This window comes from Salmo trutta, chromosome 5, assembly GCF_901001165.1.
Source record: "Salmo trutta chromosome 5, fSalTru1.1, whole genome shotgun sequence".
Classification (NCBI taxonomy): domain Eukaryota; kingdom Metazoa; phylum Chordata; class Actinopteri; order Salmoniformes; family Salmonidae; genus Salmo; species Salmo trutta.
In genome coordinates, this window is record NC_042961.1 from 38,070,984 (window position 1) to 38,097,663 (window position 26,680).

A 26,680-nucleotide genomic window follows, 5' to 3' on the forward strand; every position below is an offset into this window, starting at 1 on the left:
TTATTTGGGCTACAATCTGAGGTGCAGGTAATTCTAAGGAACTTATCCTCTGCAGCAGAGGTAACTCTGGGTCATCCTTTCCTGTGGTGGTCCTCATGAGAGCCAGTTTCATCATAGCACTTTTTGCGACTGCACTTGAAGAAGCTTTCAAAGTTCTTGAAATTTTCCGGATTGACTGACCATGTCTTAAAGTAATGATGGACTGTCGTTTCTCTTTGCTTATTTGAGCTGTTCTTGCCATAATATTGACTTAGCCCTATTTGGTAAAATACCATCTTCTGTATTTCACCCCTACCTTCTCACAACACAACTGATTGGCTCAAACACAATAAGAAGGAAAGAAAATTCCACAAATGAACTTTTAACAAGGCACACCTGTTAATTGAAATGCATTCCAGGTGACTTCCTCATGAAGCTGGTTGAGAGAATGCCAAGAGTGTGAGAGTGTGCAAAGCTGTCATCAAGGCAAAGGGTGGCTACTTTGAAGAATCTCAAAATATATTGTTTAACACTTTTTTTGGTTACTACATCATTCCATAGTTTTGATGTCTTCACTGTTATTCTACAATGTAGAAAATAGTGAGTAGGTGTGTCCAAACGTTTGACCGGTACTGTATATTCACTACTGTTCGAAAATGTGCTGTCACTTAGAATTTTCTTTTTTTTTTTTTTAAGGAAAAGCACTTTTTTTGTCCATTTAAAATAACATAAAATTGATCAGAAATACAGTGTAGATGTTGTAAATGACTATTGTAGCAGGAAACGGTTGATTTATAATGGAATATCTACATAGGCGTAGAGAGGCCCATTATCAGCAACCACCACTCTTGTGTTCTAATGGCACATTGGGTTAGCTAATCCAAGTTTATCATTTTAAAAGGCTAATTGATCATTAGAAAACCCTTTTGCAATTATGTTAGCACAGCTAAAAACTGTTGTGCTCAATAAAACAAGCAATAAAACTGTCCTTTAGACTAGTTGAGTATCTGAAGCATCAGCATTTGTGGTTTCGATTACAGGCTCAAAATGGCCAGAAACAAAGCACTTTCTTCTGAAACTCATCAGTCTATTCTTGTTCTGAAAAATTAAGGCTATTCAGTGCAAGAAATTGCCAAGAAACTGAAGATCTCGTACAATGCTGTGTAGTACTCCCTTAACAGAACAGCGCAAACTGTCTCTAACCAGAATAGAAAGAGGAGTGGGAGGCCCCAGTGCACAACTGAGCAAGAGGACAAGTACATTATAGTATCTAGTTTGAGAAACAGAAACTTCTAGGGTTGACTGTTTGCCTTCAGGAACAAAGCTTTACTATTAACTGGTGGGTCTGAGTTGACCCAGGTTTGAAATTGTACCACTTTCCTGCTTTAAGTTTTACCATAATTTGCCATCATCGTATCCAACTCCCATGTTAGTGTGAACTATGAGGTGACATCATTACCTGGGGTCCTCCAATTTAAACAGGCCAAAGAGTCACTTGACTACAACTATAGGCCACTATCCACCATTTGATCCTTTCAGTGGGTGTGGACAGAAACTGGAGTCCTCCTGCTAGCCAGGTGAGCTCTGTATATCTACCCCAGACAGCCTCTCCCCCGTTAACCCAATCTAGCCTTAGGCATTCTCATCTCCTGCGGTGGTAACCTTATCCCTGGTGCCGGGTCTCAGATGGCTATATTTTCAGCACCTGCCTGGAAGCCATTGTCTCGCCATGGCAAGCCCTGCCTGGTGGCAGGGGGTGGGCCGAATGTCCCGTGGACGAGGACTAATGAGTTTCTGTTTTATTAGTCTACTGCTGTATTTATTCTGCTTTATTGCGCTGTCACACTATAGGCTGTAATTCAACTGTCGAGTTTACATTTCTAATTCTCAGCGTTCCGGTGTTGTAAGTCAGGATATTTCTCTTGGTAATATGTCTGCGGGGTGGTGAAGCCTACGTGTTAATTTTCATCCCCCAGAAACAGTCACTGGTTGCCTGCAGGAAATGTTATTTATTCACAACCAGGAGTGGTTGATTTCAATTTAAACACGCATGAACATTCTTGGTTAATTCAGACTAATATAGTTCACACTGTAAACAATTTTCCCAGTGGGAGTGTTCTGTATTGTCCTGGATTTCCTGTATGTTTCATAGCCCTCCTTGTCCCACCGGTACCTAGCTGTCAATCACCTGGGAGTCAGCCAATCCCTGTTCCCCCTTTATTCCTGGGCCGCCCTCCTCTGAGGCTAGACAGAGTTGCTGGACACAGGAGAACTGGCTATAATTTGAGAGGGAGACAGTGAGGAGGAATGAAATAGAGAGGGGGAGAAGAGCGAGGAGAAAAAAAAGCTCCACACAGCACATGACCCAAGGCATTGCTGTTAGAGCGCCGAGAAGATGGATTGTTATAGCAGAGAGGAGGATTGGATGAGAAATGGATCCTGTATCAATTAATCTGGGATTAATTAGAGTGCCTGGCTGGGCACAGGAGATTAGTGTGCTCCTTTTCAGCGCAGCGACGGTGAACAATAGAGCACGGCAGTGCTGATTTGCCCACACACACACACACACACACACACACACACTGAAAAGAGATCGGATCCTCTGGGTTCTGCACTGACGCGTGGCCTCTCAGTGTAGCGTCATTGTGCGTGCTGGGAAGGAGAGAAGCAAGGAGGGAGGGGAGTGAGAGAGAGCGGTATCATGCTGCCGCTGATGCATCAGCTCCAGCTCAGGGTGTGTCCCATCGGCGGGCCCGCTGTCCCCCTGACCTCTTCATCCTCGTCCTCTGTGTGGGCTGTGGCCGGGCCAACGGGAGCAGCCATGACGGTTTGTGAAGTTTAGCCCACCCCCCTGCCCCCCGGGTTGGTCTGGGTGTCTTTACGGAACTGCAGCGCTCATGGTGAGTGAGCTGGTGTGTGTGTGTGTGTGTGTGTGTGTGTCAGCTCGAGGATGAGGGAGCGAGCGCAGCAGTCTACCGCCTCTCTTTTCGTCTCTTTCCCCGTCTGACAGTCGGAGAAATGGAGTAGAAAGACAAGGAATGATGGAGTGAGCAAGAGACCTCATCTCTCTTAGGTGAAGAAGTATGTGTGTCGTTTCTTTTTAAAGCTTCTGTTGACCGATCTTCCTGTATTATATTTGTCCAGCAGTGTGTTCATTGAAATACGACCTGTCTGTGAAATGCAGCAACATTGTCTTTTTCTGCGAACTCATGTTTTCCCTGTAAAGTGTCTGGTGTTTGTCTATTCGCCCTCTCTGTGGTCCGTGGGAAGGCATGACACGTGAAAAGTGCTGAAATATTCAGCTCAGTGCAGCTCAGGAATGCCAAGCTGGGAGACGGCGTGGTCTCTCTGCGTTCCCTGCTAAAAAGTGTGTCAAGGGGTTTCCTTGTTATTTGTCTCTCCCAACTGAAAATAAATAAAGCAGATTCATTTCAGAGGAAGGATGGGTGTGTTTCTTTTAGTCTGTGTTTGACGACTCTGCAGTAGCTTTATGATGTTCATAGCTCTCAATTTTAGCTCCCAACTAACACAATTCTGCATGCAGCTCTGTGGGTTGTAAATCAAATCAAATTTATTTATATAGCCCTTCGTTTCATCAGCTGAAATCTCAAAGTGCTGTACAGAAACCCAGCCTAAAACCCCAAACAGCAAGCAATGCATGTGAAAGAAGCACGGTGGCTGGGAAAAACTCCCTAGGAAAAACTCCTGAGAAAGGCCAAAAACCTAGGAAGAAACCTAGAGAGGAACCAGGCTATGAGGGGTGGCCAGTCCTCTTCTGGCTGTGCCGGGTGGATATTATAACAGAACATGGTCAAGATGTTAAAATGTTCGTAAATGACCAGCATGGTCAAATAATAATAATCATAGTAATTGTCGAGGGTGCAACAAGCACGTCCGGTGAACAGGTCAGAGTTCCGTAGCCGCAGGCAGAACAGTTGAAACTGGAGCAGCAGCATGGCCAGGTGGACTGGGTTGTAGACAGTGATTGCTGGTCAAAATATTGTCAGCCCTTTTGTCAGTCCATTACATAAGCAATTTCATCATTGACACAAAGGGTATTTTGTGTTTTTTCTCTCTCGACTCTGTTTATTAAGAGGGAAGACTGTCATTTCATGATCTCCTCTTTTATACAGTAGCTATAGCTCGTGTGTGTGTGTGTGTGTGTTTAGGTTGTGATTTGATATGATATTATTGTCTTGCTGGCAGGCTGTTTACTGTCTGTGTGTTGACTGTCACTGTCTCGGCTCAGACTGGCCCTGCCTACCTCTTGGGTGTCGGTCTGGAGTGATGTTCTGCTCCTTTGGGAGAGGCCGAGTGCTCTTTTCGGTTTTCACAAATGGCAAACAGCCCACAGACAGAGACCACTCTGACACACGCACTCCCTCTGGGTCTCTCTAACCTCTCTCTTCATGGGAGTAGGAAGGAGAATGTAGAGTGCTCAATCCTGACCCAGTGCAGTAAATGGCCTGCATGTGCACTAGACTAGGGGATGTTGAACTCAATGAAAAGTAGTGGATTGGAAGGAAGGGTGCCCTACTGCTGTGGTCTTTTTCATGGTTGCACAAAAACCATTCATTTGTGTTACTCTGTCCTGTGTAGTAGTAGACTATTACAATATAACTTTATTGATCTCCTTTTTTGCTAGATAACGTTAGCTAGCGCTAGTTGGTTGTACCTGCTTTTTCTCTATTTTCTTTTTAAATAGAGCAAACATGTTTTCAACACTTACTTCCATGATTGATCAAAACTAATTTTATATTGTCTCTCTGCAGCAGACGTATAGTGAGCAATATTTTTGTAACATCAAATTTGCAATAGAACTGCAGTATCGAATCACAATACCTATAGAATCATGAGACTTGCAATACATATCGTATCGGAACCTACGTCTTTTGATAGTATCTTATCATGAGGTCCCTATCAATGTCCAGCCCTAGTAACCACTAGACCCTGTACTGTCTGTTTTGCTTATTGCTAGTGATGCACCGATATGACATTTTGGCCGATATCCGATATTTTCCTTGCCAAAAAAAAACGATATAAAACAATTGCGGCCTTTTACGCGTTCTAGTACAGTTAAATAGTTAACACACACACGGACGCAGCGGTCTCAGGCACGGCATATCAGTGTAAGAGGCGTCACTACAGTCCCTGGTTCGAATCCAGGCTTTATTTATTTTATCTTTATTTAACTAGGCAGGTCAGTTAAGAACAAATTCTTATTTTCAATGATGGGTTGGTTAACTGCCTTGTTCAGGGGCAGAACAACAGATTTGTACCTTGTCAGCTCAGGGATTCGAACTTGCGTCCTTTCGGTTACTAGTCCAACGCTCTAACCACTAGGCTACGCTGCCGCCCCGCTGCCACATCCAGCCGTGATTGGGAGTCCCATACGGCGGTGCACAATTGACCCAGCGTCGTCCTGGCCTTTATTGTAAATAAGAATTTGTTCTTAACTGACTTGCCTAGTTAAATAAAGGTTACACACACCACACTGACCAAAAAGTTATTTAGTTGGCATTTACCTATGTCCCCATTTACCAGTAAAACATAATCAAAATCTATTTCTTTCACTTACTTGCTGTGCTGTTTCGTTGTACAGTCGTTTCATTCTCAACCAGGATTTCTATGGAACGCCATTTGAGTTTTTGCTATGGAACGCCGTTTGGGTCTTTGCGTGTCATAAAAGAAACAATGACCAGTAGATAACAATATTTGATGTGTCAAATAAGCTTGTTGACCAATCAGGACCTGCATGTCACATAATCATGTAACACATTCATAAATTTTTTACATAGTGTAATCGATGTGTAATAACTATCACTTGTATTTCATGTCACAACGATTCATCAATACGTACGCTATGATGCTGGTAAAGTTGCCTCGCGCACCAACAGTGCTGGTCATAAAAATAAAAAGCTAGCTAGCTCATGGATGCAAAACAGCATTTGTTTCAGTAGCAATAGTTAGTTAGCTAGTTAACTAATATATAGCTGGGTGTCATCTAAAATAACCCTAATTTATAAGATTAATGGTGATTGGACACATCTATGTGAAGCGAGCCACAATAAGGATTAGCCACAATAGTGGACTTTGCAGTTAGCCTTCAAAATAAAAGTATGGCATAATTCTACTGTTTGTATTAATTTGCATCACTGTCAATGGCATACTTTTATTTTGAAGGCAAACCGCAAATTCCACTATTGTGGCTAGCTTCACAACACATAACCAAGTCCAGTTGAGCCTCACTAGCCAGATGAAGCTAGCTGGCTGCTTATAACGTTAGCTTTGGGCCACAGGGTTAAGTAGCTGGCTAGCTATTTATTTTCATGAACTGAAGCTCAATTTCAATTGGTGAACAACAAGTGGCAAACTAGCTAATACTTACTCACAAGGATTCCTAAATCATTGCTAAGAATAATGAAAAAGACTACAGTTTCTACTGGTTATTGTTTTCAGGCTGGTTGTATTGGTGCTAGCTAGGTACCAAGCTAAAGCTAGCTACCCCAGATGTTGCGGTTTAACAAATTATGCTTTATTACCAACACGGTATTATAAACACATCGTTCGTGGCCGACGTTTGCTTGTTTGCAGATTTTTTTTTTGTACAGCTTTGACAGTGCTATTGTATCTTTTTTTACACACAAAGACCCAAACGGCGTTCAATAGTATGTATGTCGTGAAGCTAGTAGCATTGAAGCTATTACTGTGTAACTCCAGTAGGACAACATCTGGAAAAATAGCTCACTTTGTAGTGTGTACCGGTGCTCGACCAGTCGGCGAAAGCCAACATCACCCACGACATAGAACGGTTGACTGTCAATGGCAATGAATTCCATTATTTTTGCTTTAATGGATTTCGCCTTTTGAGTTGTCTCGCTGAAATTTTCTTACTCTTTCAAATGACTGCTCAACTAGTTGACTGCTCGCTCCACACAGCAGACATTGTGGGCTAGGTTATAAATGCTGTGTTGCACGTGTAGCTCAACATTTTACATGGTGTCATTATGGCCTGTACCTACGTTTTATATAGCTATGCACATCAGCTTTGACATCGGTTTTGCACATTAAACTAGACATCGGCTGATACCGATGTTGGCATTTTTAGCTAATATCGGCCGATTCCGATATGTTCACCGGTATATTGTGCATCCCTACTTATTGCTTAGTTTCTCCTTTTCTAAATGCCATCACTCAGAACACTGAGCCATGGAACCAGGCAGACTGGCCAGGCATGCAAACAGACACAGAGAGCCACTTACATCATCAGGAAATGAAAGTTAATGAAACCATAGATCTAAAACCTTGGCATAATGATGCATGTTCCCTGGAAACAGGTAATCCTGGGATACCATTGCCACCTGAGCCTAGGCTAATTCAACAGCACAAAGAGCAGAGCTTGTCAGTTCATTGTGATTGTGTTAGCTGAAATGCTAAGCTAGGCTATTCCAGTAGAGAGCAGAACAACCTGTTTGGTAAATGTGTTGTTTACTATGGTCCTAATCAGAGATAATGTGCTTAGCTTTTCTCTCAGCCTGTGAGTGGTGAGAGAGCAGAAGTGGAAGGAATACATTTTTATATTTTTTTATTTAACCTTTATTTAACTATAGCTCAGTTGGTAGAGCATGGTGTTTGCAATGCCAGGGTTGTGGGTTCGATTCCCACGGGGGACCAGTACGGAGAAGAAAAAAATATATATATATATATAAAATAAAAAAATATATGTATGCATTCACTACTGTAAGTCGCTCTGGATAAGAGCGTCTGCTAAATGACTAAAATGTAAATGTAAACTAGGCAAGTCAGTTAAGAACAAATTCTTATTTACAATGACGGCCTACCCAGGCCAAACCCAGACAACGCTGGGCCAATAGTGCGCCACTCTAACAGGATGTGATCTCCCCTCTTTCTCTCACTCACTCACACACGGCTTGAATTTCATTTCACCTTGCTAGTGGCACCTGCAATGCCGCTGAAGAGGTGTCAGATTTCAACCCCCCTTCTCCCTCTTCCGCTCCCCTCCTCCCATTCTCTCAGTAGTGCAGGCTCACGGCTTCTCCCCCATCCCCTGGCTAGCAGGCAAGGCTTCCTCCCTAGTTGCCGACAAGACTCAGGGAGAGATGAAGAGAGATTTGCGACTCCCTTTTCTCAGTGGTCCCTTTTCTTCCCCCTTTCTGTCTCCTCTCTCTCCTTTCAATCAGTCACCACTGTGTTGTACCAACTCTCTCTTCTGAGCAGCCCTGTGGTCTGAGCAGCCCTGCCTAGCCCTGCCTAGCCCTGCCTCTCTGCAGCCACAGGCTTACAGTACTGTGAAAAAGTATTTGCCCCCTTTCAAATTTTCTTTACTTTTGCACATTTTGATACTGAATGTTATGAGATCTTAAACCAAAACCTAATAGAGGGAACCTGAGTGAACAAATAACACAACAATGACATACTTATTTCATAAACAAAGTTATTCAACACCCAATGCCCCTGTGTGAAAAAGTATTTGCCCCCTTACACTCAATAACTGGTTGTGCCACCTTTAGATGCAATGACTCCAACCAAACGCTTCCTGTAGTTGTTGCTCAGATTCTCACGTCACTGTGGAGGAATTTTGGCGCACTCTTCCATGCAGAACTGCTTTAACTCAGCAACATTTGTGGGTTTTCAAGTATGAACTACTCATTTCAAGTCCTGCCACAACATCACAATTAGGATTACGTCTGGACTTTGACTACGCCGTTCCAAAACCTCAATTTTGTTGCTTTTTAGACATTTTTATGTAGACTTGATTTTGTGTTTTGGATCATTGCCTTGCTGCACGACCCAGCTGCACCTCAGCTTCAGCTCACAGATAGAAGGCCTGACATTAGAATTCTCAGAGCAGAATTCATGGCAAGTCGTCCAGGTCCTGAGACAGCAAAGCATCCCCAAACCATCACACTACCACCATCAAGCTTGACCATTGGAACACTGTAAGGTTTTTACTGTGGAATGCAGTGTTTTGTTTTTGCCAGGCATAATGAGACCCATGTCGTTCATTTGGTTGCTGTCATTGCAGCTGAAGGTGGCACAACCAGTTATTGAGTGTACGGGGGCAATTACTTTTTCACGTAGGGGAATTGGGTGTTGCATAACTTTGTTAATTAAATAAAATAAGTGTATATTTCTGGGGTTATTTGTAAACTCAGGTTCTCTTTGTCTAATTAGGTTTTGGTTGAACATCTGATGGCATTCAGTATCACAAATATGCAAAAATAGAGAATATCAGAAAGTGGGCAAATGCTTTTTCACGACACTGTATCTCTGAATCACCAGCTCAACTCCTGTCTAGCATACAGCACATGGACTTGGGTGGGCCAGGATTTTCCATCACTCAATTGTGTATCTTTCCTCATCGATCCACCAATCCCCATCTCACTTTTGCCATCCATTGCGCACTCCTTTTGTCTTTTATTTCTACCGCTCTCTGTGTCACCACCTCTCTCTCTATACATATCTCTCTTTCTATAGGGCACAGCACTCTGAGAACTCCGCCTCCCAATTTCCCACCAGTGCAGTGGCCCTCCTTTGTTGGTAGTGATAAGGGGAACTAAATCAGTGGACTCTGGCCCTCATTCACGCCTGGCATCCTCCTTTTAAGACCATTAACATTAGGCTACCCCACTTTGCACATTACCCTGTGTGGGGTGGGCCACTCTGAAGAAGGGCCCTTTACAATGACACTTCAAACATTGGAATCTGTTACTCCCCAAACAGATTTATACTAGAATTGTTTTTTTCTTATTCATTAAGAATTCATAGACTTGTAGCTGGCCTGAGTGTGACAGGGCGTATAGCCAACAACACAATGAATGCCTGACCAACATCCAAAACAAGCACACAACACCTTTTAGTACAGATGAAGTGTCCCTTCTCAATATGGCAAACATACTGGTTATGATAAACCAACTCAGTGGCCTTGTAGTTAGTGTCTGTCCAGAGATTGGGAGTTCGATCTCCGGCCGAGTCATACCAAAGACTGTGAAAATGGGACCCGATTTATCTCTACTTGGCTCTCAGCGTTAAGGAGATAGATTGTGGGTAAGGCCCTGTGATAGACTAGCGTCCAGGGGGTGTACTTGTACATCAAGCTGCCTCACGCTACAGAAACAGGATGACTGGGCTAATCAATGTTATGTCTAAAAGCACCAACACAGAGCTAACCGGATCCCAGGCTGCAGTCTTTTGTGCTGTATGGCTACACACACCAGGGTTTCTATTAGTCATGCTACGACAACAGGCTATCATTAAATGTTAAGACTGTTATATTATCAAATCAATTCTCTGTGTAATTAAACAAATCTCGGAATAGTAATTAACTAGGAAGTCGGGGCACAACGGGAAAATGTTTATAGTTGCAATTTCCCGAATTTAACGAATGTAATATTTTATCTTATTGATTAGTCTAATATTAATGGATTATTACCTCCTCAGTCATTCCTGAATGTTGCAAACCATTGGATATTTGCACGACCCCTAGCATCAAGAATCAGCGATTAAACAAATTGGCTTAATTATTTATTTACTAACTAATCAATCACAGAAACACACTGAAAAGTCCCTAGAGGGCTAAGCCGATATGACTGCTTGATAGACAAAGGAAAGGGGTGGGGCCAGCTCAAGAGCGAGAAACTCAGTGGACCCACGTTGACTACACTACACTCATGGACGTGCTCATACTTTGAACATGAACGACCACTCATACAAAAATAAATTGCAATTTACATATTTACGAGTGTATGCCTTTGTTGTCGCTCTGCGATCGCCGGTCTGTCTGCTAGATAGTCAATCAACAGAAAGTCTCTGGTTTGTCCACCAGAGCGCAAAGTCTGTCGTAGTTGTAGTTTGTTATAATGGATACGTCAGAGTACCATTCAGTCGTTTGAGAGAATGCATTCGTTTACCAGACTAAAGTATTTAAACAGCTGCAGTCTGAATAATTTGTTTTTAGTTTGTGGATTTCTTAACCATTTCCGCGTGTGGATGATCTCCACATTCTCTGGTGTTTTCAACATGTAGCGACAGCTTCCATGTTTTCTGGTCTAATGAACATTTTGTCGGAAGTGGGTTTTATACTGGAGTAGAAAAGGGGGCGTTCCATGACGCCTTGTAATGTCTGTGCTCACAGGGCGTGGACACTGACTGATCCTCAGTTACTATGAAAAACAATTCTAATTTAGAAGACTAAGATCACATTATCTTTCCAAAAGTATTCCTATACTCAATCATCATCTGAATTATTGTAAACAACATTCAGATGCAAACCCCATAATTGAGAAGTGTATACCAACAAAGAAACAGTAATGTGTCTCCTGTCCTTCATGAGGTCACCAAATGAAACAAACTCAACATTACTGTTCCTTAAGTGTCCACGGACCACTCCAACTGCTTGGAATACTCCAACTACTCGCCATTCAAGTGCATAGGCAACTATGCAGGCTTCAGGGCATCACACGACACTTTGCAATGAGCTGGAGGCAGTATGTATTTTGAAAACATATACTTAATTGTTTGAAACCTGAAGGTTTTACTACATATTATGTCTTACCTTTCTTCAAAGTAGCCCAGCCAAAATCTAACCAAACGTGCAGGCAATTATTTTACAAAGACTTCCATATGCCATTGAAGCCAGTAGCCGTTTTCAAATCAACTTTCTCATTTGTACAGTAGCCAAATGCACAATCTTAGTCATATTAGCGACCCATGCTAGTTGATGCATATTTAGAGCTTCCGTTTTTCAAAATTCTGAACAGATATATTAATCTGTCATATTGTGTTTTGCCGCTAATTGCATTATAAACAACCATTTGTGCGTAGGCTACTGCCTCGTGCGCGTTGCTGCGCTTATAAATGTGAAGACATAATAGTGTATCAATATTGTATTCTAAATGTTCTGATCTGTTGCATGAGCTTCATTGCTTACAAAAGAAATTGGGATTTAGCCTAGGATTACTGGTTGAATGAATTTGGGATCTATTGACCCACAACTGTCCCAGAGTCTGTTTGGAATAGGCTATTTCTTTTTCGCACAGAAAGACAAGCTGACCAACAGAATAGGTCAGCTTTTCTACTATGGGGGATAGTAGATTGACATTTTGCTGCTCTTTACTTGTCTGGTTGGCTGAGGAAAAGTCAATGTGGGCAGTTATTCTAACATAGGCGGCACATGGGTTTCAAGTTTAGGGAAGCTAATTTTCACCATTTTCACCATAGAATGGCACCTTTTATAATAAAGCATTCCATCCTTGTATTTGCAGACTTCTGTAACAGCCTTCTATTTCTAAAGTGATTATTAGATAGGATATTCATAATTTAGGCAAAAAATATAACTCAATCACTGTTTGCAAAAAAGTGTTCAATGCAGCGCGTAGTGGCTTAGAGTAGGCTATAGGCCAACGTTTCTTCTCCTTGGCACAGGAAAATGTTGGCGTTTTAACCACATTTCCTTCAATTCTACTACACTTTATATGACTGGAGACAATCTTTTTTAATACGACAAAAATTACAAGGTAGCCTACTCTGCTGACACTGACAAACAGATCAATAAAAAATAAGAAGTCTGATCAGGCCTGATATTTCGAGATTTTAGGGGCAGGGCCATTTGGCCTTCAAGAGGTGCCCAATCTGCAAGTCAAATTGATTTCAAAACTGAAAAACGCTAGCTGTTGTGTTAAGAAAAACAGAAGTGTATGTAAATGTAAATACAAAATTAATTAGCTTACATGTCAAAGTGTAGGGGATACGTATAGGGTATTGGCTACAGTCTGTCATGTCCAGACCAATGCTGACAGGAGGGAGGCGCCAGAAAATGTATCAGGCTAAACTCATTGTTCATCAGAATTCAATAAGAATGGAGCACGGCTGCATTTTCTGTTAAGATGAATTGCCATAAACAAAATGTGATTTCTGTCATTCTGTGAACCGTGGGTGGACACCCTAATCATGTTACACAACCATTTCATATGGGTCCGGTAAATTTCTTTAATGTCTGGTAAATTCAGATTTTCCGAACGAAAACCTTGTCCGTGTTTAAATGCTCCCATGGCTGGAGGTCTAATGGTCAGTGTGTCTCGCACCCCACTCTGAGCCACACAGGAGGCGTGACAGGGACACACTCATTAGATAGGTGCCGCTAAGGGCCAAAGGGCTGTAGTCAGGCTTCTAGCAGGGGTGTGTGGAAAAAAAGTGTGTGTGTTAATGGACCGTGGGACAAAATAAAGGTCTTTTAGAGGAAATTAAATGTCAGACACCTAGCTTTTTTCCTTTACCAGACTCTACTCTGCTCTATATTGGTTTTAATAAGATGCTTCTAGTTTTCAATTGGTTTTGAGGCCCCCAGGTCTCAGACATGTCATTTTACCAAACCATGGATCTGCATACCAATCCCATTGAGGTTGAGTTTGATTATGACTTATAAAATGTAATATGAAACAACTGAACAACTACTGAGCCATTAGATTTCAATTAGACTTTCCTGTTTGTTCAATCGGGTGAATAAACCCAAGCGTCTGATTTGATATTTCCCTGTAGCTCAGTTGGTAGAGCATGGTGTTTGCAACGCATGGCTTTTGCAACGCCAGGGTTGTGGGTTCGATTCCCACGGGGGGCCAGCACAGGGAAAAAAAATGTATGAAATTAAATGTATGCATTCACTACTGTAAGTCGCTCTGGATAAGAGCGTCTGCTAAATGGCTAAAATGTAATTGTACCTTTGAATATTTGTGTTTTTGTGAGCGTGCATGCGGTTTTTGTCTAAAGAAATATGAAACTAAAAGTGGCAGATACAACCTTGGCAAATGAAACCAGTTTCTCTCGTGACACGTGATGTTCCACTGTACATTTGTGTTAAGTATGCGTTTGTTTTGTCTGTTCTAGGAATATGAAACTAACAGTAGCAGAGATGGACCTGGCCACAGTCCCCCATCTCCCAGACAGAGTGTGAGGAAGAATCTGGACTTTGAACCCCTCTCCACCACAGCACTTATACTGGAGGACCGCCCTGCGTATGTACCACACAGACACACACACACGCATGTATACGCTGGAGGACCACCCTGCGTCCGTATCTCACACCTACACACACACCCACCCACGTGTATGCACAGAAACACACTTATACACTGGAGGACTGCGCTGCGTAAGTACCACACACACACCAAGAACAGAGCAGCTTCTCACTGAGGCAGGAAGGAGTTAGTGGCGTTTCTTCTGAGTCATGGATCCGAATGGCTTTTCCCTTTGTTGTACTGAGTACATATGGGATTGACTGTCTAGCCAGGATCAATATGAGACCAGCCCAGCTCTCTCCCTGCTCTCTGCCGTGCTGCCCTCAGGGTCGATGACTTGGATGGGTTGCTCTCTTTCCCTTTTTCTCATACACACAGTATACAAAACCATTGCCCTTTCCATGATATACACTGACCAGATGAGTCCAGGTGAAGCTATGATCCCTTATTGATGTAATTTGTTAAATCCACTTCAATCAGTGTAGATGAGGAGGAGACGGGTTAAAGTAGTATTTTTAAGCCTTGAGACAATTGAGACATGGATTGTTTATGTGTGGCATTCAGAGGGTGAAAGGGCAAGAAAAAATATTTAAGTGCCTTTGAACGGGGTAGTAGGTGCAAGGTGCACCGGTTTGTGTCAAGAACTGCAACGCTGCTGGGTTTTTCCACGCTCAACAGTTTCCTGTGTGTTCGGAGGTTTTTAAACCACCCGATATAATAGACATCAAGCGATATGAATCAGACAGTGGGGTGCTGCCTGACCCACTAGTTGGTCAGAAGGTTCAAATCAACGTTTCATATCGTGGTGTTAGATGTACTGTAGATCGAATTGCAACCAAGAAATGTTCTTCCCTACTATGGGTCATATTAGCGAGCTATCCCAGGGTAAAAACACTTAAAAATCCGTTCCGTACCTTTAGCGAAGGGAAAGGATATCAGAAGATCTTCTAGTTTCAGTTACAGCACAATAAAAAAATGTCATTACCACCTACTCAGAAATTACGATATGGAAGGTTGATTTGAACCTGACCAACTAGTCTGATTCATATCGCGTGATTTCTGATGATTGTTCTCGATTATATCGACTGATTTGGTTCTGTATGGGGTTTTTTAAACAACTAATTGACCTACATCCGTTCAATTATTTTAATTCCATTTCGTTTGTTTTTCTTTCTGTGCTCTCAATGTGTACTTCCTCTAGAGAGAAATCAGACCAAGCGCAAACTGTGCAATGTAGTAGGGAGTTGTAGTTTCCAACAGGCCAATTTTCTACATAGTTTGGTGCAGAAAATGTGGTAAATGACTATAATCTATTGCACACATACTTGTCTGGAGAGGGAGAGAAGAGAAATTAATGCACGATCTAGAGGATATAGAGCAGTTGCTTCTCGAGGTATCTCTACCTGAAAATACATGATCTACAGTGGCTTGCGAAAGTATTCACCCTCTTGGCATTTTTCCTATTTTGTTTCCTTACAACCTGGAATTAAAATGTATTTTTTTGGGGGGGTTGTATCATTTGATTTACACATGCCTACCACTTTGAAGGCTCAAAATATGTTTTATTGTGAAACAAACAAGAAATAAGACAAAAAAACAGAACTTGTGTGTGCTTAACTATTCACCCCCCCAAAGTCAATACTTTGTAGAGCCACCTTTTGCAGCAATTACAGCTGCAAAGTCTCTTGGGGCATGTCTCTATTAGCTTGGCATATCTAGCCACTGGGATTTTTGCCCTTTCTTCAAGGCAAAACCGCTCCAGCTCCTTCAAGTTTGATGGGTTCCGCTGGTGTACAGCAATCTTTAAGTCATACCACAGATTCTCAATTGGATTGAGGTCTGGCCTTTGTCTAGGCCATTCCAAGACATTTAAATGTTTTCCCTTAAACCACTCAAGTGTTGCTTTAGCAGTATGCTTAGGGTCATTGTCCTGCTGGAAGGTGAACCTCCGTCCCAGTCTTAAATCTCTGGAAGACTGAAACAGGTTTCCCTCAAGAATTTCCCAGTATTTAGCGCCATCCATCATTCAATTAAATTCTGACCCGTTTGCAAGTCCCTGACGATGCAAAACATCCCCACAGCATGATGCTGCCACCACCATGCTTCACAGTGGGGATGGTTGTTCTCAGGGTGATGCGAGGTGTTGGATTTGCGCCAGACAGCATTTTCGTTGATGGCCAAAAAGCTCAATTTTAGTCTCATCTGACCAGAGTACCTTATTCCATATGTTTGGGGAGTCTCCCACATGCCTTTTGGCGAACACCAAACGTGTTTGCTTCTTTTTTTCTTTAAGCAATGGCTTTTTTCTGGCCACTCTATCGTAAATCCCAGCTCGGTGGAGTGTACGGCTTAAAGTGGTCCTATGGACAGATACTCCAATCTCCACTGTGGAGCTTTGCAGCTCCTTCAGGGTTATCTTTGGTCTCTTTGTTGCCTCTGATTAATGCACTACTTGCCCTGTCCATGAGTTTTGGTGGGCAGCCCTCTTGGCAGGTTTGTTGTGGTGCCATATTCTTTCCAATTTTTAATAATGGATTTAATGGTGTTCTGTGGGATGTTAAAAGTTTTATATTTTTTTATGTCCCAACCCTGATCTGTACTTCTCCACAACTTTGTCCCTGACTTGTTTGGAGAGCTCCTTGGTCTTCGTGGTGCCGCTTGCTTGGTGGTGCCCCTTGCTTAGTGGTGTTGCAGACTCTGGGGCCTTTCAGAACAGGTGTATGTGACACTTATATTGCACACAGGTGGACTTTATTTAACTAATTATGTGACTTCTGAAGGTTATTGGTTGCACCAGATCTTATGTATTGGCTTCATAGCAAAGGGGGTGAATACATATGCACGCACAAGTTTTATTTTTTTCATTTCACTTCACCAATTTGGACTATTTTGTGTATGTCCATTCTATGAAATCCAAATATATATATATTTTTTAATTTACAGGTTGTAATGCAACAAAATAGGAAAAACAAGTAAGTGATTGATGGTTAGTATTCAGCAGTCAAAGTATGCCTTATTTACTTTGAAAAACTACTGAAAAAGTGATTTTGTCAGACAGCATAGGCAGCAGCTCAATAGATAATGAGATGATGACTTGGAATGAAATTATAAAGTCATCAAATAAATAAATAAAATATACACAACTTAAATATTTTATTAAAGTAACCTTAAGTGATAAACTCTAATGGGCAGTCACTACCATCATGGGACTTTAATTAATAGTTTTATTCTGTGTTACAGCATTCAACCCACATGATGCATAGTGCATTTTATGTTTAAAGGTCCCGCACAGTCTTTTTTTTTCACAATTGTTTTTATTCATTCGACCATAAAAAAAAGCACACATAAAACTTGAAAAAGCCATACATGAGTGAAATCATCGAGGATAACACACAAAGTCTGGGACTTATTTCCGTTGTGATCATCTTGAGACAAGATGGCTAGGCAAGATCCAACACAGTTAAACACAGTATGGCATTGAGATAATAAAACATAAAAAATGAAGAAGAAGAACATAAAAACGAAGAAGAAGAACATATCTTATATCTAATCATTGCAGTTACATCGTAGGGGTCATTCATATACATAGTCATCCTATTTCCCAAGTAAAAAATAGCCTTTGAATGACCAAAACATCACCCATAAAATTTGTACACTATTAAAATGCTCAAAATTGAAGAAATTGTACCTTTTCGTTCGTCTCTAACTATCAGGAAGTTTTAAGGAACAGGTTGAGTGGGCGGGGGAGCTTATATTCATGAGCTTCCCTTGACTGACTGCTCTTTGAAACTCCCTTGTGGTTGTTGCCAGGTAACAAGTTACACAATCGGCCAGTTGTCATTCCGAGCCTAAATAGTTTACCTCACCCCATTTCTCAGCAAAATGCTCTCATGGTCAACAGAGCTGATCATGACTGTTGGATATCAGACAAACCGGCGCAATAAACAATTGCATTTCTATTGTTTTGTAACTAATTGCAGAACACTGTTCACTGATAGACTTCTTCACAAGAATTAGTAAAGTCAGAGTCACCTTAGAAGCTTAGACATAAGGGAATGTACATGAAAACAGCATACTGGACAATTTATTGGTGCCTCTGTGTTAGCATTATAAATTACAATATGTTCAGAATTGTATGTATTGATCAAATGTTTATTTGATCATGTAAATAGGCTAGGCTAGCCAAAATATTGATCAACGTGAATGAACACTCATGAGAACTAAAAGTAAGAAATAATGGTGAGATATCATTCCAAAAATGATTAGAGCCATAAGCCTAATATAGGCACCCCATTGATTCGTACAATTTGTAACGCTCATCTCCCGTCCGAATGCTTGAAAAAAATATACAAAGTAACAAAATGTGATATGATATCACATAAACCTGAATTACTTAGGCTTTAGGAAATGCAACCAACTACAGAGATTGATGGGGAGGGGAGCGGGAGAGGAGGGGCACCCATGTACCCCGCTTCAATCAAGCAGGCTTCAGTCTCCCACTTGGCTTCAGCCATCCCCAAGATTGAAGCGAGAGACAAATCCAGAAATAGGCCTTGTCAGGCCTCTCACACTGGGCAGACAGTGGTTCTGGGATGGACAGCTCACAGCACTTCCCCACATACGGCGCTGGATCAAGGGTAACCTAGTTGAAGAGGAGATCCAGGAGCCTGTCTATGTAGCCTGTAATGTTTTTGAAAAGGGACATTTTTGTTAAATGGGTAGTGAATTTAATTTCCTTTTATTTACTGTCCTGAGTTAAGCTATCAATTTGTTTATGTAGTGATCTACTCATTCTACAATGTGTTTTCTGGTATTTATGAAGTACTCACTTTGAAATATGCAGTATTTGGTTGTGCACTTTTTGGTGAAACTTTTCAATGTTTGTATTTGGAATATGTGTGCCTGAAATGCTCAATTGATTTGAAATGAATAACTATGACTTACAGTATGTTGAGTCTGTCTTCAAAGGCTTCACACAGGGTTCGCACATGGGCCTTGAGGTGCTTAAAGTACTTGAATTTGGCACTCTGAAATTCAGGTACTGGAACACCTTGAAAATTGGACATTTTCTCAAGTTGGTGCTTGAAAAGTACTTGAATTTAAATGACGAGAACAGAAAATGATCAAAAATGTATTGGTCTTGCGAATTAATTTCCTCATGTGTTTTGCGCTCTGATTGCCAGGCGAGCTCGCTCATTCCACCCACACTGCCACTCAGCCAGGCAAGTACAGAAGTGACTAATTAGGCGCCGCCAAACGTCACATCAATAGCTAAAATGCCGGACAAATTTAGATTTATTTAGTTAATGTTTGTTTACCCACTTATTGCATTCCCAGTGTTGTTCAACACTCCGAAGGCTTCTTGATCTGTGTTCCTTTTATTTATTTTTACCTTTAGGCAAGTCAGTTAAGAACAAATTCTTATTTTCAATGACGGCCTAGGAACAGTGGGTTAACTGCCTTGTTCAGGGGCAGAACGACAGATTTGTCAACTCGGAGATTCGAACTTGCAACCTTTCGGTTACTAGCCCAACGCTCTAACCGCTACGCTACGCTGCCGGCACATTCCTATCATGCCTACCTTTGCGAACGAGTGGAATCATGAATGATTCATGTATGCTTGTTTTGTTCGCCTGCTCCCTCGGATTTGCCTTGTTAGCAGCCCATTCATTCACCACTATGTCCAATGGGAAACTCCGCCTACGACACAGGCCGAGAGGTGAAAGAAACTACCCAGACCTACATTGGCCAGTGGCAGAGAGACGCCATCAACAGTGGAAATAGTTTTAAAATAGGGTCCCCTGAGAGAATCTGTACACTTATCAAACACATTAACTTGTTTCTCTTGAAATGGGAATAGAATACAACATTTTAGAGTCAACTAAGGGCCTTTTGCACTGTCAGAATTAACTTTCATGTCATTGTGTTGGGGCAGCCTGTGTGACCAAACATTTAGTGAAATATAAAGACAATTTAAATATAAAGACAGTTTCATATTATTATCATGTACCCTGAACAAAAATATAAACGCAACATGCAACAATTTCAAAGATTTTACTCAGTTACAGTTCATATAAGTACATAAGTCAACATCATCAGTACTGACCACTCCAGTATGTAGTAAATACAGTGGTTGCTCCACTAAAAGTTTTACGATTATGCTGCGGTACTTAGAGGTAATTTGTGGTCTTGTACGGTACTCTGTGTCACCACTTTGTTGCTCCAGATCAGGGCAAGGGGGAATTGGAGCACTGATTTTATGCTTTTGGGTCCTACACGGTCTCTAACTGACAATAAATGGGCGACATAAACCTAAATAGAAACTGATGATTGTGCACGACTTCAGTATTACTTACTAAAGCTGTTGTTACACCAAGGTTTTATTATTTTATTTGGTTAGGATTATTTTGCTCTTACTGTAGTACTGTAGCCCCACTCCCGACATGGTCATGTTGTACAATGTTTGAGTGGCACAACAGTCTAAGACACTGCATAGCAGTGCAAGCTGTGTTGCTACAGATGCTGGTTCAATACCCGTACTGTCCTCGACTGGGAGATAGATGAGATGACTGTAGGTTTTTGGTTTCTCTCCCTCTGAAAACATTAAAATAATTCTAAATAACAAACTGGCTTTATTTATAAATTAGTAACAATGTCTCACCCCACGTTCAAGAATGGCCTTTTTCTCGCTCATTTTACGTTGTTTGAGAACAAAATAAACAAAGCGATGATGATGATGATTATTATTAATTTAGAATTATATAAAAGCCCCTTGGATATTCTCACAGATATATTATTAACCCTGTTATTAGCAGGACAATGTATAATGGTCCCAGTGGTTGGCATAGAGTTCTGCGGCACCACGCAAGCTGTGCTGCCGTACGCTGCAACTTCTAAAGGACGAACAACTAAGTAGTTAAACTCGTGTTATTGAGTAGAAGTTGTAAGGTAGTGATTTTTTTTTTTTTTGGGGGGGGGGGGGTTGTGGCGATATACCACCATCTGATGACAACTAGAAACAATTGCATAATAGGAACTAATACAAATGAAGGATCTTTGAAAATAAATATTAATGCTTGAAAAAGTACTTGAAAGTACTTGAATTTGACTTGCCACTGTCTGTAAGACCCCTTTTCACAGCATATCCCCCACAGCATATTCTTTGCCTTCCTGCTGTGGCGGTTGCCTGGGAACCTGTGCAGACAGAGTAGATGTTGTGTGCTGGCAGTCCTCAGACTCAATATAGTGGGTTTAGGGATGGAAGAACAAAAACCATATAGTGACTGTTAAGTGTGTTACAGAAAATATTCCGTTCACAAGTCAAAACAGTTACAGCCACTGTGTCAGACTCATCAAACTCTGATACTTACATTATGGTCAGCGCTCACAAGATCCCCTGATCTACTGTTAATGACAGTACAGCATCTGTCTTCAGGATTAGCTTCCTGGCAAGACCCATGGAATGTTCTCAATTGATAAAGTAACTTTGCTCAAAGTGTGCACTGCACAATCGGAATTTGCCGCCTGTCCATGCGAAATGAAAAGCAGCCACTGTTCTCGGATGTCTTCGTTCTTCGGAAAATAGTGTAACGTTAAATTAACACTGACATCCAGTTCCCTGCACAGTGTGCTTTTTCCGGTCTGCTGGTAAGTAGCTTGCTTGCTTTAAGTCACAAGACAGATGAATAAGGGTTAGTTACCAGCCATGTTCTACTCGAGCAATCTTACTGTTTGTAAGCTAAGCCCTGTGATGCGCATATGTGATGACAGTTTTAAGGCGTTACCACTGCTTGACTTGAGTACCGGCACCTAAAATGTTCTACTGCTTGAACTCCTGTTCCTCTTTATAGAGTATTAGGTCAAAAGTATTGTGGAGCTCCTGCACCTAAATATTAACTGTACCGGCACCCAAAATGAGCACCGGTACCTATTTCAGTCCGAGTCAAGCACTGGGCGTTTACATATTTTAATTAGTTAAAATTATATGACGTTGCATAATGACGGAAGTGTAATGCCTGTCTCTTGAATCCAACCGTTTGACATTGGGGGAGGGGACCAGTAACTTTGATAATCAACTTTGTCAATTTACCAGCTACAGTAATTACTAATACTTGGGTCAATCTACAATGAATTGGTTTAATCTAAATATCATCCAATTTGATGAAAAACATGATTTTCACTCTTCAGATCCGTTTTAAAAAAAATATCGGAACTTAAATTGTAAACCGTGATTATTTTGTAATAATCAAACTAAAACCAAACTGACCTCAAGAAGCACTAGTCGCTCAGCACTATTCCTTTACATACTCCCCCACCCCCCTCTCTCTCGAACTGCAGTGCAGCAGGACCATGTAGAGAGAACCTATTAGCAGCATTCTCTCTCTCTCTCTGTCTCTCTCTGTCTCTCTCTCTCTCTCTTCTGTCTCCCCTGCATCATTCTATCTTGTTTATACCAGCCTAGCCCATATGGTTTCCTAACTCTTATATGAGAGGTGGGCTAGGTACAGTTGATAGTAGAGAGAGGCTACTGAACGTTTAATGCCCCTCTTTCTTTACGCCACAGTAAAGAAGGTGTTTGTGACTGTAATCCTGTAGAATATTTAGAGGTGTAAGGTGGTGTCTGCCAAAATGGTGGTAGAAGTGTGTTCTACCGCTCCCTCTCTCTCTCTCCCTTTCCAACCCTTCCTCACTCATTTTCATTGCCTTTCTTCTCCTCTAATACCCCACCATGAATAATGCGAGGGACCAAGTTCAAACTTTACACACACACTCTCACTCACCCACATTCACTCTCTGGGATGTGTTGTGTTGCAGTAATCTGCCAGCCAAGCCTGCAGAGGAGGCACAGAAACACAGACAACAGTATGAGGAGATGGTGACCCAGGCGAAGAAGAGAGGTGTGTATTTATATGTATTCATCTGGATCATATCCGGCCATTTTTTATTGATATTCCCTCACCCCCATTGCTCTTAAAAATCCGCTCATAGTCAAAATAAATGAAATGCGTTTCTAACTTTCCTTCTTTTTAGTTTACGCAGGCAGCCAATTCTGATATTTTGCCCAATTACTGGTAAAATTAGCTGATCTGATTTGTGGAAAATAATCAGAATTGGGCTGCTTGTGTAAACGCAGCCTTAGATAGTTTTCACGATAGACAGTAGCTATTATAAAAGTGACTGGATGGGTTCCCACTATACTGTTTTCAACCATGACATCCTTACAGATCAGCGGTCTTAAAAGGATACTACAGTATATAATGGTGACATACAGTGCATTCGGAAAGTATTCAGACCACTTGACTTTTTCCACATTTTGTAACGTTACAGCCTTATTCTGAAAAGGATGAAATTGTTTTTTTCCCTCATCAATCTACACACACTACCCTATAATGACAAAGCAAAAACTGGGCCACTCAAGGACATTCAGAGACTGGTCCCGAAGCCACTCCTGCATTGTCTTGGATGTGTGCTTAGGGTCGTTGTCCTGTAGGAAGGTGAACCTTCGCCCCAGTCTGAGGTCCTGAGCGCTCTTGAGCATGTTTTCTTCAAGGATCTCTCTGACTAGTCTCCCAGTTCCTGCCGCTGAAAAACATCCCCACAGCATGATGTTGCCACCACCATGCTTCACCATAGGGATGGTGCCAAGTTTCCTCCAGACATGACGCTTGGCATTCAGGCCAAAGAGTTGAATCTTAGTTTCATCAGACCAGAGAATCTTTTTTCTCATGGTCTGAGAGTCCTTTAGGTTCCTTCGGCAAACTTCAAGCAGACTGTCATGTGCCTTTACTGAGGAGTGGCTTCCGTCTGGCCACTCTACCATAAAGGCCTGATTGGTGGAGTGCTGCAGAGATGGTTGTCCTTCTGGAAAGTTCTCCCATTTTCACAGAGGAGCTCTGGAGCTCTGTCAGTGACCATCGGGTTCTTAGTCACCTCCCTGACCAAGGTCCTTCTCCCCCGATTGCTCAGTTTTGCCAGGTGGCCAGCTCTAGGGAGAGTCTTGGTGGTTCCAAACGTCTTCCATTTAAAAATGGAGGCTACTGTGTTATTGGGGACCATCAATGCTGCAGAAATGTTTTGGTACCTTTCCCAGAAAATGTTGAAAAACCTTTTTATGAAGGGGTGTTGTGTGTAGATTGATGAGGGGGGAAATCTATTTTAGAATAAGGCTGTAATGTAACAAAATGTGGAAAAAAGGAAGGGGTCTGAATACTTTCTGAATGCACTGTAATACTTACAGTTGAAGTCGGAAGTTTACATACGCTTAGGTTGGCGTCATTACAACTCGTTTTTGAACCACTCCACAAATTTCTTGTTAACAAACTATAGTTTTGGCAAGTCGGTTAGGACATCTACTTTATGCATGATACAAGTAATTTTTCCAACAATTGTTTACAGACAGATTATTTCACTTATCATTCATTCACTGTATCACAATTCCAGTGGATCAGAAGTTTACAATACAGTAAGTTGACTGTGCCTTTAAAGAGCTTGGAAAATTCCAGAAAATGATGTCATGGCTTTAGAAGCTTCTGGTAGGCTAATTGACATAATTTGAGTCAATTGGGGGTGTACCTGTGGATGTATTTGAGGCCTACCTTCAAACTCAGTGCCTTTTTGCTTGACATCATGGGAAAATCAAAAGAAATCAGCCAAGACCTCAGAATAAAATTGTCTGGCTCATCCTTGGGAGCAATTTACAAACTCCTGAAAGTACTATGTTAATCTGTATAAACAATAGTACGCAAGTATAAACACCATGGGACCACGCAGCCGTCATACCGCTCAGGAAGGAGACGCGTGCTGTCTCCTAGAGATGAACGTACTTTGGTGCGAAAAGTGTGAATCAATCCCAGAACAACCGCAAAGGACCTTGTGAAGATGCTGGAGGAAACGGGTACAAAATTATCTATATCTACAGTAAAACGAGTCCTATATCGACATAACCTGAAAGGCCGCTCAGCAAGGAAGAAGCCACTTCTCCAAAACCGGCATAAAAAAGCCAGACTACGGTTTGCAACTGCACATGGGGACAAAGATCGTATTTTTTGGAGAAATGTCCTCTGGTCTGATGAAACAAAATTAGAACTGTTTGGCCATAATGACCATCGTTATGTTTGGAGGAAAACGGGGAGGCTTGCAAGCCGAAGACACCATCCCAACCGTGAAGCATGGGGTGGCAGCATCATGTTGTGGGGGTGCTTTGCTGCAGGAGGGACTGGTGCATTTCACAAAATAAATGGCATCATGAGGAAGGAAAGTTATGTGGATATATTGAAGCAACATCTCAAGACATCAGTCAGGAAGTTAAAGCTTGGTCACAAATGGGTCTTCCAAATGGACAATGACCCCAAGCGTTGTGGCAAAATTTGGGTATCTAAACTTCCGACTTCAACTGTATATGGTAATATTATAATTAGAATGTATAATATAAAGCCATTTAGCTGATGTACTTATCCAAAGTGACTTGCTGTCATGCGTGCAATTTTTTTTTAACATATGGATGGTCCCGGGAATCAGACCAATTATCCTGTCGTTGCAAGCACCATGGTGTACCAATTGAGCTACAGAGGACCACTTGTTTCTATTATGTTGTTGTCTAACACTCTCTCTCTTCCCTCCCTCTGTAGAGCTCAAGGAGGCCCAGAAGAGAAGGAAGCAACTGGAGGACAGGTGCAAGCTGGAGGAGAGCATCGGCAACGCCGCCCAGACCTGGAACCAGGAGATTCTGCCCAACTGGAGTGCCATGTGTACGTCTCGGCGGGTCAGGGAGCTCTGGTGGCAGGGCGTGCCCCCAAGCGTCAGGGGCAAGGTCTGGAGCCTGGCGGTGGGCAACGAGCTCAACATCACCCACGGTACGACACACCTCTCACTGTAGGCCTGAGAGAGACTGCACTGAATTATATACACCTCACATCACATATCACACCCCGGGGGGGTGCGTGTGTGCGTGAAGTAAAGAGAGGACTTATAATACTGTAAATATCTAATGGTGAGATGCAGGACAAAGGCACTGCATCTCAGTGTTAGAGGCGTCACAACAGACACCCTGGTTCGAATCCAGGCTGTATCACAAACCGGCCGTGATTGGGAGTCCCATAGGGCGGCGCACAATTGGCCCAGCATTGTCCGGGTTTGGCCGGTGTAGGCCGTCATTGTAAGTAAGAATTTGTTCTTAACTTAATCGGGGTAGGGGGCAGTATTTTCACGTCCGGATGAAAAGCGTTCCCAGAGTAAACTGCCTGCTACTAAGGTCCAAAAGCTAGAATAGGCATATAATTAGTAGATTTGGATAGAAAACACTGACTTTTATAATACTGTTTGAATGATGTCTCTGAGTATAACAGAACTCATATGGCAGGCAAAAACCTGAGAAAAATCAAACCAGGAAGTGTGGAAATCTGAGGTTTGTAGTTTTTCAAGCGATTGCTTATCCAATATACAGTGTCTGTGGGGTCATATTGCACTTCCTAAGGCTTCCACTAGATGTCAACAGTCTTTAGAACGTTGTTTTAGGCTTCTACTGTGAATGGGGAGAGAATAAGAGCTGATTGAGTCAGGTGTCTGGCCGTCGGCCATTATTTTAGTTACGCGAGCTCAGTTCTCTTTCCTTTATGAAGACAAAGGAATTGTCCGGTTGGAATATTTTTGAAGATTTATGATAAAAACAT

General features: G+C 41.9%; 1 protein-coding gene across 3 annotated transcripts in view; it reads left to right on the forward strand.

Moving 5' to 3' along the window:
* LOC115194111 (TBC1 domain family member 14) overlaps positions 1-26,680 on the forward strand; it is a 79,421-nt gene that overhangs the window by 40,837 nt on the left and 11,904 nt on the right. For 2 of the 3 annotated variants that reach the window (XM_029753492.1, XM_029753495.1), the window contains 3 exons: positions 13,882-14,009; positions 22,827-22,909; positions 25,640-25,864. In XM_029753492.1, the coding sequence (XP_029609352.1) occupies positions 13,882-14,009; positions 22,827-22,909; positions 25,640-25,864 (436 nt within the window). Of the gene's footprint in view, positions 1-2,810; positions 2,880-13,881; positions 14,010-22,826; positions 22,910-25,639; positions 25,865-26,680 lie in introns of those variants that run through there. The other variant, XM_029753493.1, reaches the window with a different exon arrangement.